The 19,757-nt window shown below is 34.3% G+C and overlaps 2 protein-coding genes across 2 annotated transcripts; both read left to right on the top strand.

Annotated features, from left to right (window-relative positions):
* Positions 1 to 616: 616 nt before the first annotated feature.
* On the top strand, positions 617 to 14,793 carry LOC135688470 (dnaJ homolog subfamily C member 16). The gene is made up of 12 exons (XM_065205330.2): positions 617 to 1,342; positions 4,167 to 4,233; positions 5,532 to 5,799; positions 6,859 to 7,100; positions 7,253 to 7,516; positions 7,791 to 7,918; positions 8,913 to 9,111; positions 9,708 to 9,893; positions 10,740 to 10,816; positions 12,062 to 12,142; positions 12,637 to 12,843; positions 13,282 to 14,793. The coding sequence occupies exons 1-12, from the start codon at positions 1,161 to 1,163 to the stop codon at positions 13,646 to 13,648; spliced, it is 2,268 nt and encodes a 755-aa protein (XP_065061402.2). The 5' UTR covers positions 617 to 1,160; the 3' UTR covers positions 13,649 to 14,793.
* A 137-nt stretch (positions 14,794 to 14,930) lies between these two features.
* On the top strand, positions 14,931 to 19,664 carry LOC135688475 (retinal rod rhodopsin-sensitive cGMP 3',5'-cyclic phosphodiesterase subunit delta). The gene is made up of 6 exons (XM_065205336.2): positions 14,931 to 15,089; positions 16,039 to 16,101; positions 17,155 to 17,180; positions 17,670 to 17,795; positions 18,189 to 18,294; positions 18,637 to 19,664. Exons 1-6 carry the CDS (start codon positions 15,043 to 15,045, stop codon positions 18,716 to 18,718), a joined length of 450 nt encoding a protein of 149 aa, XP_065061408.1. The 5' UTR covers positions 14,931 to 15,042; the 3' UTR covers positions 18,719 to 19,664.
* Positions 19,665 to 19,757: the final 93 nt, after the last annotated feature.

Here is a 19,757-nt window from a genome sequence, read left to right on the forward strand (position 1 = left end):
TTACTACTTTAAACGTATTTCTACCAAAAAAGAAAACTATCCTTCATATTCCACTGCTCAGACAAGATTTATTTTGTTAAAAACGTCATTCCAGCGACGTTTCTCCTTCCCAGAGGATAAGCAGGAACCTCTCCTGATTTATCCCCCATTTTTTCCCAAAAACAGCGGCAAATCCCCTTTTACCATCACAATTCAATATCACCAGTTGATAAAGAACTTGAAACTGGTAATCAAAATTTCCCCGCTTCAAAGTGGTACTCCCCGCCTTTTCCTTCTGGTCTGTAATCCGAGCAAAGGGGCCTCACATCTCATACATTGAAAAAAGGATAGCAGTACTTGCAAAAAGATTTTAAGTACCTGCGTTTGAATATTTATCAACTTGTTGGTTATGAATCAGACTCCCCGTGGTGAAAGGCTTAAAGAGTCAAATAGTTTCAAGTCTCAGCTTTGGATGAAATGAAAAATTGATTACATATGACAAGATCTATGTCACTTTTTCCTCGGTCAACCAATGTCAATTTATAAATGGCGATCAAGTTCTATTAAAATTTTCCAGGCAATTTCTGTCATCAAGTCATGCCACGCGTGAAGCTCAGGACGAAGAAGAGAAGATTAGGAGGTAAAGGAAGGTGAAGAAGAAAAGGGAGAATAAATCAAAATAGAAAGAATGAAGAGCAAGAAAAATAAATAAAAAGAGAATGAGAGCAGAAAGAAAATCAATGTAAAGAGAGAAGAGGAAAAAGAAGAAGGAGAAGAAGAGCAAGAAGGAGGGACAGAAGAGCAAAAGAAGGTACAAGGAGAAGATAATTAAGAAGAGGAAGAGAGAAGCAAGATGAAAAGGTGGAAGAGAGACAAAAAAGAAAATAAAAGGGAGAAATTGAAGACAAAGTAGAGTAATATGGCGAAAAAGGAAAGAGGAAGAAGAAATAATTGAAAAGAAGAACAACAAAAGTAAAAAGCTGAGTCTGTAGCCGATTTCTTTTGATTGTTGTTGTTGCTGCTGCTTCCAGAAAACACCATAGGAAACAGGTGAATGGCGGTAGAAAAGGTTGGAAGTTTCCCTTAAAAGGCCGAACAAGTGCAGATAGTTGTTAGGCTGTAGGAGGTTAATTTTATCTGCAAATTATAGTGATCAGCAGAAACGGCTTTGTATTTCTATTATGCAAAGATCTTCACCTGGAATAAGCACAATCACCTTCTGGTTGATATGTGGCCTAATAGTTCTTTTGTTCGCTTCTTGTTCATTAAGCGAGGAGTTTGACCCATATTTTACACTTGGACTGAGAAAAGATGCATCGAATAGAGAGATAAGAAGAGCTTATAAAGCTCTTGCAAGGAAATGGTAGGGACCTTTGAAGCTATATTATTTAATTGATGAAGCGTCTTGATCGACAGGTTAACATGTTCAAGCTGTTTACACTTCGCCAATAAGAAACAGTAATAGACTGTTTTTAACTAGCAACCATCAAGACCATCTTAATGCTATTGTAAATACCTTGAAATTTTGAGAACTTGAAGCAAATTATATTAGAATTTTATGTGAAGAGTTTTTTGGCGGTACAGAATTTGAAAATATGGCAAACATTTTACACCATATTGGCTAAAAACTTTTTCGTCTGACACTCCTCAGAGCATAAAACGTCAAAATTAGGGTCCGAAATAACACGATGAAAAATAGAATTTTATACTTAAAGCACCGACTCAGACTGTGAAGGCAGTCAATGTTTTCTCCAAGTCTTGACTTGTCATTTTGTTTGTCATATTGTTTGTCATTTTCTTTCATAGTATTGGTGCTAGTGCCTAACAGTTAAAAGAGTAAACAATGGAAATGTTATTATCTTGATTTTTCTTAAAGCAGGTTATAAAACGCCCTTTTAAATGAGTCATAAAAATTTGTTAATTTACTTCAGAGCAATGATGGGAACTTAGCATGCATGATGAATTCTTATTTAAAAAAATTGGCTTGGGTAAACTAGAGATTGACAAATTGGCCATTATACTAACCAAATCTATTGAAACCAGTAAAAACTTTTAATCCTGAATAAAACCTTATGACATAAAAAAAACTAATAGAAATTTCTTTGATTTGAACATTGAAGTTGAAGATTGTACGTAATACCATAGTTAAGATTGCATGTAGCATGCTTAAGTATATACTTTATAGAGTATAAACGTTGGATAATAACAAAAAGTATGCTGAAAATTTATATCCATGTGTGGGCCGAAAGCAGGCGCGGATCTAGGCCAGTTGCACAGGTTTAAAAAAACCGGTCAACTTCTAAGAGCTTTGTTTTTCTGTAAATCTTGAATTTTTTATCTAAATTTCATTTGCAACAATTGCTGCACTTCTCCCTGACTGGCTACAGCTCTTCTGTTTATATACTGAATTGAACCCCTACAAGCATCTTTTATCTCAAAGTATCTGAGGAATTCAAAATCGAGGAAATCAGGAGCCACTCAAAGTGACAGTTTTGAGTATGCTATCTATGTGCCAATATTGAAACCGGTGGCTATTGTTTTCTGAAAACCTGTGAAAACCGGCACCCATATGTTTCCCTTGGGTGAGAGAAACCGGTGGCTAAAAAGCATATTCAATATCAATATCCATAGCTTGAAAGTGTGGATGCTTTAAAACAAAATGAAACAAAATTAAATACGGAGGCAAATAAGAATCTGAGGTTTTGTGTTGAGGGAATAGACTTTCTTTCTCGGAAAAAATCATGAAAATTAGAATCGAAGTGGATCAAAGGCCATGCTGAAACGAAGTGAAATTCTGACATATTAGATGAAAATGTGGGCAAATTAATCACATTTTACTAACCTCATTAGCAACTTTTAGCAATATTTATGGACCAATAACACACAGGGCTGTAATGTGGGTAAAGCACCCAGAAACCGGTCAAAATTTTGGCTAGATCCGTGCCTGATCGAAAATAATGTGAGAGGTAGAAAGATGTGTTTGATTGGTTATCTTGCTTTTACAAATCAGCAACCACTACACCAGCAACCACATCTAGTTGAAGAGTCTAAAAGAGAAAATGAACTCTTCCTCTCTAAACAAGTTGGGATTTTTTGTTTTGGTGCAAACAGATACCAAATCTCCTGAATTGAAAGACAACCTTGCCTGCCCAATGATTTTGAATTTGTTGTCACTAAACATTTTGGCACACTCTGAATTTGTGCGTAAATTTTGACCAATTACCAAATCACATTTTATTTGGGCATTTTGGTTTTTGAAAATACACCATTCTCTGTTTGGAACTGTTTATTGCTTGATACCTGCAGGAACATGCTGTTTTATTTTGTCTATTAATTGCTGGTTGGTTAGCGCCCTACATACTGATCTTTATATTGGCACACAAAATTCATAAACAACTTTTGATTGGTAGGAATGCAGTCCTTTTGAATGAATAAAAGCATGCCCTTAGTACTATTGACCACATCCCTCCCTATCTGCTCAAAATTTTATGTGGGGTAATACCAAATAATCAATGAAACCCCTGAGACTTTTGATCCAGCTTGAATCCCAGATTTTAGTATTTACAGCTCTTGATCTTTCGGTACCAAGCAACCTTAGATCGTTTCCTTTCCATATGACCCTGTGTCTTTCCTGCTTTGATTTGCACTTTAAAATGCCATTTGGGTGCTTTAATTTGTTTTAATGATTACATAAATAATTTTAACTTGTGTCGTGAACTCAATATTGCTTCAAGCGCAAACAACTTCTTGAATAGTCCACAAAGCAAAGAAAAAGACCTTTTAATTCTACCATGCGGAAATTACCAAATCATTACAACTCTACTCTCGAATCATCACTAAAGAAAATTCTCTACTCTACGGGCACACAGCCTCATTTAGTATTACTACTTATTATTATATCACTTTACAAAAATATCTACCGCCGTTACATCATACTTGCCAGATTACCATCGAATGTTCTAGAAATTTCTGCGCATACTAATCATACCATGAATTATAATTACAAAGCAATGTCAGCAGGGGATAAACAAAGCAAGTCTTAAACAAAACAACCTCATATGTAATGTTTCTTTAATTAGTTCTAAAGATTATGTAAGTTCGCATCACATGTCTTCGTGGTACTCAGTGACTCTGTCACACTTGATTTCATATATAATTTCTCTGCTCAATTTTTATTTTCATTTCAGGCATCCAGACAAAAATAAGAATCCAAAAGCACAAGAAATGTTCATGAAAGTCACAGATTCCTACAATGTATGTATAATTTTATTTACTAAATTTTGTAGAATATTGGATTAATTTTTTCAGTTTTTAATTTATTTTAATATGTAGCACCAATAACCTAGCATTGTATTAATTATATACTAAACATTTAATACCGACAGAATTTGTTCAGGCACGCAATATGGTAAATTGTAAGGAATAAGTGTTTGATCAAAAACACATTTCCAGTCATCTTTTGTCACCCAAGCAAATAGCAGATACGATACAAAGCTATTATATCTAAACACAGGGAACATAAGTAAGCTGAATCAATCATATCTCTTGGAAAAATGCAATTGAATATCAAACCAATCATGGAAGCTAAGGAATACTATAGGCATTTAGTATTTGACCTTATACATTAGCCCTTGGAACATCGTCTGAACAGTTAAAGTGTTTTTAACAAGATTTTGGTATGGCACTTCAGGTTTAATCTCTCAAAGATCATCATAACAGTTCATTTTCATATGATTTTGCCTCACACCAAAGTAAAATGATTTTATAGTTTTTTGAAACATTAAGAACCCTTTTAGCCTTGTTGATTTTTATTTTTAACATTTTTTGTTGTCTTTCGTTAGAGTGATTGCTCTTGCCTGGGCAGGCTAAAAATAAACAACCAGTGAGAATGAGCAACCAACTTATTTATGCTCCAGTGTCAAAAGACACAACTTGACGTTAGCTATCTATTGAGTTTGAGTTGTTGTTCAAGGCATGGTTTTGACTCTCTTCAAACAATGTGTAGTATATATAACAGAATACAGTTGATTTAAATTGATGCATGAAATAAATGAAAAGGAGCACCATTATTTGACAACTTATAATAACATTTGAGCAGTTGTCCCAGAACTTTTTAACATTTAAGCTTTTTAAGTGTTTTGGTTTTAGGTCCATCATGTTTGTAATAAATTCTTATTCAAAAATTCTTTGCTGTCAAGGAAGTGCATGATCTTACATACTTTATGAGAACAATGACAATATTCTATTTTATAGCAGTCCTGGTAACATTGCCATTGCACGCCTCCACACATGCCTTGGTCAAAACATTAAGATGGGTGTTTCCATTACTCCATATTTATCTGTTCTCATTTCCTTTGCTCAAGTTTTTTTAGAAACTTATTTCCCTTCCTCCATTTTCAAATGTCTCTGTCTTTGCTGTTCCAAATAAAATGATGTGTATGATTACCAGCATGCCAACAAATTCCATATTACCAGGACTGTTTTATAGTAATGTTTTGGTGATCATTCAAATCATTATTCAAGGTAACAAAACATTTGAATTGATTTTGTAGATATTGAGCAATGAAGAGCGCAGATATAACTACGATAATTTTGGTATGACTAAAGAACAACCATCTGGTCAACACTCTGATGGCTACCACAGTCCTTTTGGGTTTCATTCAAATGCAAATTGGATGCCATTCAGTGATTCATTTTTTGGAAATATGGGGAACAAGAATATTCAAATTCTTACAAATCAGTTGTATGAAAAAACGGTTCTCCCTATGAGTTATAAAGCTCCACAGATGATTTATATTTATGGTGATTGGTGCTTTCAGTGTAAGTAAGACTTGTTTATAAGCTGTGTCCTTTCCTTTGCATTGAACACTAGATATACAAAGTCTAGAATATCATGCACAGATATTTCACTATTTTTGGCTCAGTTTTTCTAGCTAATTTCAAGGTTACAAAGTCTCACGGTTTGGTTGATGTACATAAATTATATAACCCTGATATGCTATGATGCAAGGCAGAAAAATGTGATGCTAATACACAGCTGTTTAAAATGCAAAAAACAGTACATGGTCAGCATTATGTCACTGATACATCCAGTATGAATTCGGTTTAAGGCTTTAAACAAGCAAGAACTGATTTACAGTGAGCTAGAAGCATTTACAGTGGATTGTGGTTTCTAAAGCATTTTAGGAAGAGCTTAAAATGTAAAGGGGAAACCATTAGATAAGATTTGGATAAAGTTACAACAAACACATGGCTTATTCAAGAATTGGTTTTCCTTATATCAAATGATCTTAATGTCAAAATAGCAAGTTTTACCTTCATCTCATCTATACTGGCCCAAAATTCATGATTGTGAAAATTATTTTCCCCACAAGGCCATTGGCTTTTATCTTGCTTAAGGGAGGTTTCAGACTTCCATTTTCCCTTATTTGCTGGCAAGCTTGAAAATTTGAGAATTCACAGATACAAAGGAATTTTTCAAGTGGGCTGCCACACCCCTCAAACTACCAAAACTACGACTTTGCAAAGAGCTAGGACTTGTGTACATGAAACCTTTTCTCACATTTATTGACCTTTCTGCAATCTTTCTATTCTCGAGAGAAAAATATCAAATCTTAATGATTTTACCTTGATTTGTGTGTAAGAAGGAAGAACCGCAGGATAGGCTGTCCGCCAGAATCTTGCAATGAGTAATAATACAAAAGATATTCAGGAACAAAGCAATATGACGACAAGAATCAAATGCAACAAGATAAAATTTTAAAAATAAATTAAATTTAAGGAATACTAATATTACGCCCCGGCATATAGGGCCTCATCAGAGTGATATGTGGTATTTATAGAGTGATATTTTACCTTGATTGTCTGGTTTGTTGTTAGGTATGCAGCTGGAACTGATTTGGGAATCAGTTGCAAATGATATTACATCTCTAGGGATTGGCTTTTATGAGCTGAATTATCAGTATAGCAGGACACTGAACAGCAGACTTGGTGTAAGGTATTATCCACAATTCTTAGCTGTATTTGAAGGCAAGGTTCTGGAATACAACATGGAAGAATATTCAAAAGAAAGTTTTAGGCTGTTTGTTTGGAAGCTGATTCCACAAGGCCTTGTCAAACAGGTATGTGATGTTATAAAGTAAAAAATATTGCTGCTTACATTGCAATACTAGCTCAGTGCAAATTTTTGGCTAATGTTTTTTTCACTACAAATGTGAGAAGCTAAGTTATACCTGTAATTGCATTTATAACTCGACTTTTATTTCAATTTCAGCTTAACAAAGAGAATTACATCGAGTTCTTCCGTCAGTGCTTTATTGACAACAAGCCACAGGCCATTTTATTCTCAAACAAGATAGATGTACCTCTTCTGTTTAGCCTGATTGCATATCAATACCACCAGAAGATTGCTTTTGCGTATGTGAATAGTGCACGACCTGGCTCTGATGGTTTATTGAGTAGATATGGAGTTCAGAAAAAGGAACAACTGTTTCTTATTCTTAAAGAAGAACCTTCAGTGCCAGAGGTTATCCTAAAGGTATACTATTCTTAAGAAACTTCAAAATTTCCTCATTTCTTACAAGGTTTCTTATGACAAGCCATTGTATGTATGCTGTACTGCTTGAAACTTTGAGCTTTTGAAGTTTAGTTACTTGCATTCTCTTTAGCTATGGGTGAATTTCGTTTCAATTGTGTATGTAATTATCACTATGAATAAGGTTATTTTTTTCAAATGGAATATATCCAATTTCAGGGTTGGTGATATGATAACATCCACTCGTTTTTTATGAAATTATTTCTTATTTTTCTAGGGTTCGAGTCTAAGCCAGAAAGCTATCCACAAAGCGATCTCTGAGAATTTGTATTTTCACCTTCCACGCTTATCATCTCAGGAGATATTTGACAGCATTTGTCCAGTATCATCTGAATATTATAAAAGGTGAGTATGGTCAGTGCTACGATAAAATCTGCTGCCACAAAGGGCTCTAAAAGTATGATGCGAAGTTTTTCTATTAAACATCGTAGGAGATTAGGACCTACTCTTTTTTTTGTGAGTTGTATGATATTTGCTTCAACCATTGGCATTGTTTTGGTTAAAGTTGTAATGTTTTTGGAAAAGGAATGAAAAATACATAATTACGATGCCAGTTGTTTGGTGTTCTAAGTTGCTCTTAGGTCAAGGATGCAGCGAATTATAGGACAACAAAATATCTTATTGATGTAAAAACCGATTTATATTTTCGTGAATTCGTAGTGATCGTGGTTTGTGAATGTCCCGCTTAAAAGAATCCATGAATAAATACATCGTGCATTCAAAACGGATTCAAACAAGTCGTTAAAAGATATAGAAGCAAGTCGAAATCCATCAAAAAAGTTATATGAAATCCCTGAACTTTTTACAAAACCCTTGAAATCATAGGTATGATTCCGTTAGTCCAAGCTGCATTCAGCCATTGCAGAAACCGTTACAATTCATTCGGTAATGATATTAGGTACGGAAGGAGCTGCCTTCTCGTGTGGTAACAGATCGTTTACAGTTTTGTGTTATCATCGAGAGAGTGTCAATGATGATTTTCTTATTACTCCATGTTGTGATTCAATAATCACTCATATTTCATGGAATTGAATTCACCTTCTTTTAAACGAAAATGAACCCATGCTATGCGTTTGGTGTAATTCGCATTATTTTTGTTGCGATTCCTTCGACTGTCAAGGACCGCAAGGAGACTGCATCTTCTATTTTGGCTCAGCATATGAATCCAACGAAACATGACCTTTGTGATGGGTGTTTTCTGAATATGGGATGCGATTTTATTAGCATATTTCTCATTATTCCAGGGAAGAGCCTTTATGCACTGTTGTTGTTAGTGTTTGAGTCATTCAAAAAATATCAGCTTAAAGGGAGCTCATTGCTGATTTTCTTGCTTATATAGATACTGCGTACTTCTGTTCACGTTTTCACGCCAAGATCATAGTTATCAAAGATATCTCCTAAGAAAAATGGCAAAAGACGTGAAATGGAAAGAGAGAAATGTTCAATTTATGTACATCAATGAAGACATACAGAAGAACTTCAGGATTGATGATGCCAAATCTGACGGATCTTGCCAAAATGGAGAACAGGCATTGAAGGTATTTCAATAAGCAAATATCTAGAGTATATACAAATCTATTTAACGTAAGGATAAAGTATGCTTTCATTGACAATTATGTTTACATTTATCCCTAATTTAAAAGGGGATGATTTACCTAGCAAAGAGATGTTGATCCTGATGAAAGTAAAACAGAATTTTGTCATTATGGCTTTTTTAGCACTCAATTTACTATTTTAATTTTCACCTTCCATTTTTTTGGCATCATCAATTATTGTATGTACGTTGTGGCAAAATTTGGATAAATTGTCTGATACCCCCAAAAAAAATTTACGAGGCGATAACATTTGTAAGCAAATTATCATTTCTCGGCATGGGAAAAAAGGCACAATAAGCGTATTTATGATGCCAACCCCCTTGCTGATTGTAATTAGCCACTTGTGCAACTCTTTTCCACTCAATGGTATACTGACGCCTCAAATTAAGGTATCTTGGAAAAACCGAAGCTAAATTTGCGCCCCAATATCACTACCCTTAAAGTTCTTAACCCAAGGCTTATTTCCAAATTTATTCTTGGAACTCAACTCAGTTTCTTCATTTTCTGTCTTTTGAATAGAACACATTGTTTTTTGACAGGTGCTGGTTTTCTTGCGTCTATCGGCAAAACGTATTCTTTATGACTGGCTACATGGAGGCTTTTGTCCTGATGATCCCGAGGACCCGTCGGTGAAACTCGCGTCCATGCTCGAGCAGCTTGTTGGTAGAAAAATAGATCTATCTAGAGAAGCAAACATATCCGCAATCAGCGACGAGCATCAGCCAGTAAGTTTAAAGCTCTACTCCCAATAGAAATATAACTAACTTGAAGGTCATCACTATAGTAACGTCTTTCAGCTTTGATTCAGGCGTTGCCCCTGCCTTTCTTTTGCTCGGGGTTGGTTGCTTCACTTCATGTACTTTTTGTATGCAGTTTAAAAGCTACCCAAACAATTTCCTATCAAATATCAGCACGCTGCTTACGTATTAGCAGATTTTGCTTACCAATTTTTTCTAACACAGCTCAGCGCTAAAAAATCATTCGTGATTTTCGTGGTATATAATTACATTGTAGAGAACAGGACGGTTCTAAGTTGCTACTGTGAGTTTCACGCTTAATTCGGTCATCGGGCAACTGTTCTACAATTAGATGTCAAGCTTTTCTTTTGGACCCATTTGGGCCTTGATTTCCACTGATTCAATGCATATATAAAATATTTAGAATGAAATGTTGAACACCCTTTTAGCATCACTAAAAAGTTAAAATTTCTGAAGTGTTCAAAATATTTATGGACAAGTTATGGAAAATCAAGGGACAAATTATAAACAAAAAAAGCATTTTAGGTGTATAGCTCGTTATCATAACGAATGGTGGACATGACGAATTTACTGTATGTCTTATTCACGCTACCCGTGCTGTTTATAATATGTGGACCATTCTTTTAATAAGCTTTTGCTATACAAATAGCAAATTTTAACTTCTTGAAAACTTTTTATAGCAAAAATTCCTTTAAACATGAGAAAGAAAACAAATGTAAATTACTTGTTATATTTCGTGTTATATTCGTTTTTTTTGAATCATCAATATTTCTTGTAGACTACCATACACTATTGACGTTTTTTCCTTTGCAGCACTTGTTTTATCGTATTTCCAAGCACATGAGCTCATTTTTTGATCACGTTGTCGATTCATACCAGTTCTTTAGTTGGTAAGCGTTTTTCCCTACTTTTCAATCATTATCATTCTGGGTGGTACCAGTATTTCTTTCTACTCGGGTACCATGTATTCTGAAATCTGACATCTAAATTTCGCTGCATCAAGTTTTGACCATAACAATTTATTGCTTTACATTGACCAGGGTATTTTTGCCTTCTTTATTGTTGGGTTTCTTATTGAATCGAAGCATTGTGTTGGTGTTAAATGAATCATGCTTGTGTTAACTGAAACAGTTCGACTTATGTTAACTGAAAGAACTTGGTGAGAGGTTAGCTGTTGATGATTGGTCAAAAAACTAAAGAGCCAATCAACATGCCGTTTTTTCCTGTGTGTGACTTCGGGTACTTACAGGAATTTTGCACATATACTGTATTTCCTCGAAAATAAGCCGCGGCTTATTTTTTTTTATGAAATGAAATTTTCAGCCTACTTTTGAATGTTGAAGTGTTTCCAGAAAGGAAAAAGAAAATTTGAACAAAAATTCTTTTTTCCACTGATAAACAAGCTCCTCCAAGTCCTCTGAAAGTGGTCGTCTGCCAGAACCAGGTAGTTGTTTGAAGAGAGCCTGATCGAGTTTTTCATCTTCTAATGTTTTTACATTGATTTCAAAGTGTCTTGCAGTTGTATTATTGGAACAGCCTGTATCTGCTATTTACTTTGAAACTTTTGTTTTAAACTTAGCAGAAAACGACTTTCTAGTAGGAGCCATATTTACAAAATATTTATTTTCAAACAATTTGCCAGTAGATTGGAATGATTTGATTCGAACGTTTATTTGACTGTCAGGAGTGAACGTTTATTTGACTGTCACTGTCTCTCGGCTTATTTTCGAAGTCGGCCTATTTTCCTATATTTTCTAATATTTTTTGGCTTATTTTCGAGGTCGGCCAATTTTCGAGGAAATACGATGTATTGCAGGCTAATATAACATTGAAATTAATGTTCCGTGATTTCATTGATTTAGACCGAGCTACTTGTACGTTGACACGACACTGCTTTTTCAAGTATGAGATGAAATAAACTGAATAAAGTTTTTAAGTTTAATCCTCCTCATTATTTTTGAAAAAAACCTGTTACATTGTTATCAAAATTATTGAATTTGGTGCTATTCAGATTTTTATGTTATTTCTTCATCATTTGAATCAGGTATCATTATCTTAATTCATTTACCAGAAATCTGAAATGCGTCTCCAACCTGTTGTTTGTTACTTTTAATCCGCCATATTGCTTTTCCCAGGAGCAGTCCTGTTTCCATGATAATAAATTCAATGTTGATTGGCATTGTGCTTGTTGCTAGTGTTCTGTTACCTCTTGCTGGGTGAGTTCATCATTTTTCACTTGTATTCCTTTTAGCGTTAGAGCTTTTATCTCTATCACTAATAATGTTGACGATAATTGGATGGCCTACAGAAAAATGCATCCTTATTTTGTGACTGACATCTCAGTGTAGGGAGATTCAATTGAGATTTGATTGAAATCTGTTTGGTTTTGGAACTGTCATTTGTATATATTTATCTTCAATGTATCTTGTTTTGCTCTTGGTTATGGGAAATAACCACGAAAACATCAGCATTATTATGACCAGTAACGTCCTTCTCCATCGCGGGAAACAAGGGGGATATGGTCTACAATCGTAATAAAGACATATTTTCAAGAAAGACTTCTTTTTGGTTCCTAAGAGGAAGCTATATCGAAGGTTTTTCGGTAACGCCCACTCTGCTTCCCTATCTGCTTAGGCTAGCGGCAAATCTAACGGATATCGCTCTAATCTAAAGACAATGCCGAACGACCATCTGTTTTTTATTCATGCAGGAGATCCTCATCACAACAAGAGGAAGAGGTTGATTGCACTGTCTTGGGAATTAAGAAGCTTACTTCCAAGAACAGCAAGGAGCTAATCACCAATGCTCCTCCGGGGAGGTTCACGGTCATCATTCTTTTAGATGCGGAAAACTTAAGTCAGGTAGAAGATTCACCAATCATGCAGGCCTTTTCGGACGCTACATACACATTTGTCAGGTGAGCTTTGCAAGATTCGTTTAACGGAAGAGGACTTAGACAAGCAAGCAGCCTATTCAAATCGAACACTTTGTTTATATTCTTAGCAATGATTTTGCATTGATATGCAACACATAAGTAAAATTTCTCGAAGCTACTACTGCGCCTACACCTCTTATTCAAATCCTTGCTATTTCGTCAGTTCAGATAACATGTAGCCTCTTTTTCACTTCAACTCTTCTAGCTCTTGCTATTATAATTGAAGCACATTTTTTAAAAGGGTCCCAAAAATAGCTTGTTATTGGCCAATTCAGCTACAGGAAAATTCTCTTCAGTTTTTATCTGGGTCTATTTCAGAAATGGCCCTATTGCTGCAGTGCCAATAATACCCACCTTAGTCCGTCCCTGTCTGTGAGCTAATTTTGTACCTTTGTAATTGTGCTATTTGTTCATTTGTAGAGGAGAGCTGATCACGTTTGCCTGGCTTTCCATTCAAGAGCAGTTGTCTTGGTGTGCGGAAGTTATGGACATAAGAGAGTTTGGGAAAGTTCTACCAGGCACTGTAATAGCCGTTAATGGTCGTAAGAAATACTTGCATGTTTTTAAACCAAATGGTAACGTGAATCATGAAAGACTTGCAGATTTTATAGGCCTTGAAAGTGACAATGAAATAGATGATGATGAACTGGATGGGCGAGCTTTGCAAAGTCAGAAAATCGCAGTTATATCTATTAGAAATTTTTTAGGTACTTGGTTAGAGAGACTTTGTGATGGAACATTGACTGATCGGATGCGTGTTGATAACTGGCCTAAACTGGAGCTTTAGAAACGATATCTGTTTGCAGTTTGCGAACAGTTTTGTTTGGCTAAACTTTAGGACTTGCAAAATTGAATGTATTTACAAATTTCAGGCAGAGATATTTATTTGTATGTAGGGAAGGAATTCCCGTTAAGGTTGACCATCAAAGTTTATACGAAAAATGGTAACTATTGCCTTTTGTATGCTCATGCCACATGGTTGTACCACTAACAAGTTCAGTGGTTTTTATATGTGTGCACTGTTAGAATTGATCATTTAAGTCTAGAAACAGAGGTTGGGTTGAATTTTTAGCACAAAAAATAATGCGTTTATTCGATCAGTTGAATTTATTTAAATTTAGTGTGCCGTTCGAGGGGGTCAGTTTTCTAAAGAATGCCCGCTTGTCCCCTAAAAGTATCGTGGAAATGCCTTCGAGTAATTTTAATTCTCTATTCAAGCCCAGTAGCAGTAAATTCGAGTGTCGCTTCTTCTGTTAGTGTTTTTTAAGGACATCATCGAAAAGGCAGTATTTTACAATTAACTTTTGCAAAAGTAACCGTGACTTGAAAGCTGAAAGGATATTAATCTCATGGACCAGCACCAGAATTCAAGTTTATTTCGCATACAAAAAACAGTTGATAGAATATTTATCATTGTAACTGAACAAATTTTAGTTTAATATTAGATTTAGTATAAAACTTGGTTTGTTTTGTCATTTGTTTCAATATTCGACTACCTTACGACCACAGAATCAGAGAAGGTTGATTCTTGAGTCAACCTTATCCTGATATATTTCTAAAGATTGATTTGCTTGAAAATAATTTGTTATGTAGTCCTTTTACATGTGTCATAGCTTTTTTTCGGCTACATATTGTGGTATTCTACAAATTGGTCAAAAGTCAAGAGAAATTAGGAACAAGCTGAGGCTGAGCTACTCTAAAATGCAATTTTAAACAACGTTTTATCTCAAGTACGAGGACTTTCGGATGCTTTTCCGGTAAATTTTCAAACTTGTCGGCAAATGAAGATTGTTCCACTTACTTTGTTGGCAAATGAGGCCTAAACACCTCCATAGAGCGAAAAAGCTATCAGTGGCACTGCTTACACCATGTTAATTTAAGAACAAAATAAGAACAATCCAGCCTCAAAAAAGATTGTATATATTTATAGACTAAGTACCCATCCCCTTTTTGCTGAAGCCTGCAACAACTACACAAAAGGTCCTTTCTGGGCACCCCTCAAAATTATTGCATTTCTTCCTTTAAGTATTGAGCAGCAACAACAACAATTTTGTTGCTATAATGCTGCGAGTTGAATTGCATTGTAAACAGAAGAATCGTCTGCTCGGGCTTTGCAAAGGCTGTTTGTTGCCGCCTTACAAATCGCAGTAAACTCTGCCAGATCGCAAAACATTATCAACAATGAGCTCTTCAAAGATTCAGCAAAGTATAAAAGAAGGTTTCAAACTGTATCCTTTAGTACCAGGTGCGCAATTAGATTTCTCAGGAGTGTTGTTGGTTCGGAACAATTAGTTTTTAGGCCATTCTTATCACCTAGTATATTTTTTCTATCGACTAGGTATAGGCGGAAGTTTTGTCTATTATACAATACCAGATAAACTTCAGCTCTCTTAATTCAAGTAAAGTTATGAGGATTTATTGTGTAAAGCTTTAAGGTTTTTTTACTTTCTAGCCTTTTTCTTTAGTGCAAATTATAAGGTGTGGTTTCATAGGTGTGTACTATTGTCTTTCATTGGTATTTCTAAATGAATTCCTCCATAAATAAATGCGAGTGGCAACAACAGTTCAACTCAGCTTCTCAAATGTTAGCTTTATTTTATGAAAACTAGTATAATCCCTGTAAAATCAAGGTTGTTGGATGTGGATTAAAAAAACTCTAGGTATAATTTCCCAGATTCAAATTTAGTGCACCATTGCCATGCTCTGCATACTGGTTTTTCAAAACCATTCATTGCTTTGTTGTTTACATCAAACTTGATAATAGAGCAACAGAAATCTGGAACAGAACAAAGACATCAAACAACTGTTTAAACAATTACTATGATTTGCATCACTTCAGCAAACTGCAAACATATAGATTTATTACAGCCCTTGACAGAAAAATGTTAGCACCCATTGGTTACAACATTTGAAATTTGAACACAGATTTCTAACTGCTAAAATGTGTCTGGATAACTGATCAAATAATAAATGCAGTTGTGTAAATAAAGAGCAGTATAAGATAACCTTATATGTTCAAGACCTTTGGGTTTTTTGTCTTGTTTTTATCGTAGGAAGGAGGGACCTTTGTCATTTAAGTAGTCCTTTGTCTTTGATATTTCTTAAGAAGGCCTGATAAAGATCTTTTCTAGTATTACAACTAGAGTTTTTAGGGTATGCTCCTTGACAAAGCAATAGAAATTGGATGAATCTTAGAGATGCTGAGAGTGGAAAAGTACTGTGGCAAGGAAGTGAGGACATGTGAGTAGAGTAATATGTATCAAACTCTAGCAATTTAAAGTTAAAAAGTTAATGCATAAAAAAAACTTGCTGTTCGAGAAATCAAGTGCTGTTCTTTTACATTATAAGTTAATAAACAAAGCAGAGATATGCAGATCTTTTAGAATTTTGCAAAATTGAAAAGATCGCACCCTTATGCAGGCTCATGGGCCTATAATTTTTTCCAAAATGCCAGCCATTGGGACCAAAAGATAAATCAAAGATGCTTTTTCATAACTTTGTGCATTGACAAGTAAAACACTTAACCGTTTAATCAATTTCAATATTAAGTTTTTTCACTGACCATCATGCATGTAAAAAATTTGGTTACCTGTTTTAGATAAAGAATTGATATGTTCCCTGAACAAGACATTATCATGATATACATATCTTGCTCTTGTGCATTAAACTGCAGAGGGAAAGTAAGAGCTTTTATAAGTGACTAAATTGACAACAAGAGGGGAAAAATTTAGAGATCTTATGCAAATATTTTCTTAAGATACCAGATCTTTAAAGCAGAATGTATGATCAAATATATTGTCAAAAGAGAAATATGTAATTTTTTGGTCTTTTATGAAGTATTCTTTAACATCCTCATCCAGAAAAGTCTCTAGCTTAGCTTAAAGGCTCAATGATCCTACACCCAGGTATAAGCCCATGGTCCTTTTTACCAGGTGGGCTTATTTGCGGCATAATAAGGTACATACTTTTCATTCATCAAAAGATTAGAATTTTCAGCCAGTCTTTTGTCATACCTTTCTAGCCCTTTAACTTCAATATCAAGCTGTGTGGAAAGAGTCACCTAAAAGAGTAATTTGGTTTATTTTTGTTATCTCATCATTTATAATGTTAAGAAAAGATTTGCACCTTTAAGCAAAATTTAATTATTTGACTTATTCTTGATTAAGAGCAATGATATTTAGTTTTAAAATATGATTATTAAAAAACTTTTCCTTTCACATTCAGCTTATAAGATTTATGTTTTTGTCCATATTTTATTTTTTCACTAAATAAACCTTTTTGTTTGTGTTGTAGATCTTTATCAGGTGTAGAACATGAAGGTAATATGTTGTCTCTGTTCTTCTGTGACTTTTAATAAATCTTGTTCTTGTTCCCCAAAAACTGATGACTCCTAACAATGCAAGTTTTGTTTCAAGACAAAATACAACTTTAAATACTCTTTGCCAGATTGACATGTATATGAACACTGTTATTATCTTCTGGATTTGTCAATAATTTCAGACTTTATTCTAAAATTTCAATATGGTCAATCCCTAATATTTTTGGGACATTTTCAGAACTTCAATAAGCATAGTTTATGCTACTAAACATATCCATTGGTTAAAAGAATAAAAACAATGTTCTACTCATCAACAGACCTTATAGAAACATTGTCTTCTATATATCTTTTCATTAGTAACCAATGACCATGAATATTTTCATAATTGTGAATCTCTATCCAAAGTCCAAAGAACAAAGTTCCACTAATGTGTATTTGAAATTTCACATTCCATTTGCTATAATCCCATCCTCATGTTCTTTTTGTTTAGCAAGAGTACCCAAAAAAGTTCTAAAGTGCAAATCAGTGTCAAGGGAAATCAATTTTACATCTAGAGAAGAAATGTCAAGGTTTCGGCTAGAACAGCGTGTCATGTTTAAAGGAAAATGTATAGAAGGTAACTTGATATAGTTTTTGGGAATCAAGCATGTCGTGGTAGGAGCAAAACAGCAGGTGCTTGACAAATTGAGCACCTTCAATTTGCTAGGCATGCAAAAAATATATTGCCAAATCATCAATAACAAAATAGATTTATTGTAACTATGTACTTTTAGAAAGTATAGACTCACTAGGCACTTGAGTGATTGAGCTGCTAAAAGTGTCTAGGCAGGCATGTGGAGATGCTCCATTGAGCTTCAGTGCCTCTCAACACAAGGCCTGCAGTCAAGACAATCTTTGTATTGATGATAAACTACATTGGAATCGTATTAAGAGTTTTGCTTTTTCATACTGTTATAGAGTTTCCCAGTTAAAAATCATTTAATAATAATTAGATATTCTTTCATACTAGAGTGGTATTTTGAGTTTGGATTTGTTATTCCCGAATCAACAAATACTTGGCAATCATTAATTGAAGCTGCTCCAGAAGACCAGATGATGCCTGCAAATGTTTTGAAGTAAGATTTCTTGTCTGATCAAAATTCTTCTTAAAATTTTAGTAAATAATGCTGAAGGATCTGTATTCTGTGAATAACACTGTTTCAAACTGATTGCTTGTCTCCAATTTTATAACTGCACAAATTTATTGCCTTTTTCTTGTTTCATTAATATTTTCTTTTTAGATTTTCATCTTGACCTCTACACAGGTATGATAATTCCCTAGATGAATTGCGGTCCAAGGTGAACTTTTAATCCCTAGATGAACATGAAATTTAATACTTACTTCTTCGAGTCCAATCACACCATATACAGCTTTTCTTCATTTTCATTTTAAAGTTCTTCATCATTTCTTTTTTCAGTGGCAATGTTGTGGTTGAGACAAAATTCTTTGATGATAACAACCTCATAAGCACATCAAGAGTCAGACTATTTTATGTATAAGACAATATGGACAGGAGGCAATCAGGATTGTAAATATGAATTAAACTTTTGCCATGTAGAGACAAAGTGCAACTTGCTTTTCCCACATAAATAGGTTGTTGGAGGCAATATTCATTTTGCCTTTCCATCATTCTTAGCTAAGCCTTAATCATTGCAGCAGCCAAAGGGACAGTGCCTTCATCGTAGTTTAAACTCATTATCATGATAATGATGATAACAGAGTATATAAAACCAATTCTTTTCCCTTCTGTCTTCAAAAGTCTCGTTTTGAACTAGCTTTATAATAACAAACTATTGATAAGAGTGATTTGATTACCGTGGCAGTATTTTGTTTTTTTAGTTTTTCCTATTTTTTATCATATAGCACATTCTTGGTTCCCTTCTCATTTATGTTTAGTTGTTAATTATTGCATCAAAATAAACAAACCACTTATTTATGTATTCTAATAGCTCCCTTAAATGTAGCAAAGCATGATACAAATAACAGAATCCTGAGGTTTAAACTTATGAAAAGATAAAGAGTTTGACTTTGCAATTTAACATAAACAAGCATGAAACATATAAGAAAGATCCATATGTTTGTTGTTTTCATGTCACAAATTGCATATTTTCTCTGATTTTCATTTGAATCTCCATAAAAATAATCAGATAACCATTCTTGGTGCCATACAATTGATTTGCAACATCAACCTCCATTCTTGGTTGATTGACAAATCCATTTTTCAAGAAAAGTTGCCAAGAAAATATTTCAATGTTTTTTCGGATAAGATATTTTTGCAAATGGAAAGGCATTCACTCCCTTTTTTTCTAGAATTTATTTCTAAAGTAATTTTAATAGCTAGAGATTACTTGACTGACTTAACTCATAACCTTGATTGTTGACTATGGAGTATTAAGATCTTAGATTCATTCATTGATTAAAAATCTTGATGAAAATCTAAACTTTTTCAGTTTTGCTTCTTTTATTCTCTTTCTGCCATCTAGGCAATTTATTTATTGTCTAGTTTGAATTAGTAATCAGGGGTGGTGCTAGAAAAGG

The sequence above is a fragment of the Rhopilema esculentum genome, chromosome 19, assembly GCF_057945365.1.
Source record: "Rhopilema esculentum isolate cy_ngs chromosome 19, ASM5794536v1, whole genome shotgun sequence".
NCBI classification, from domain to species: domain Eukaryota; kingdom Metazoa; phylum Cnidaria; class Scyphozoa; order Rhizostomeae; family Rhizostomatidae; genus Rhopilema; species Rhopilema esculentum.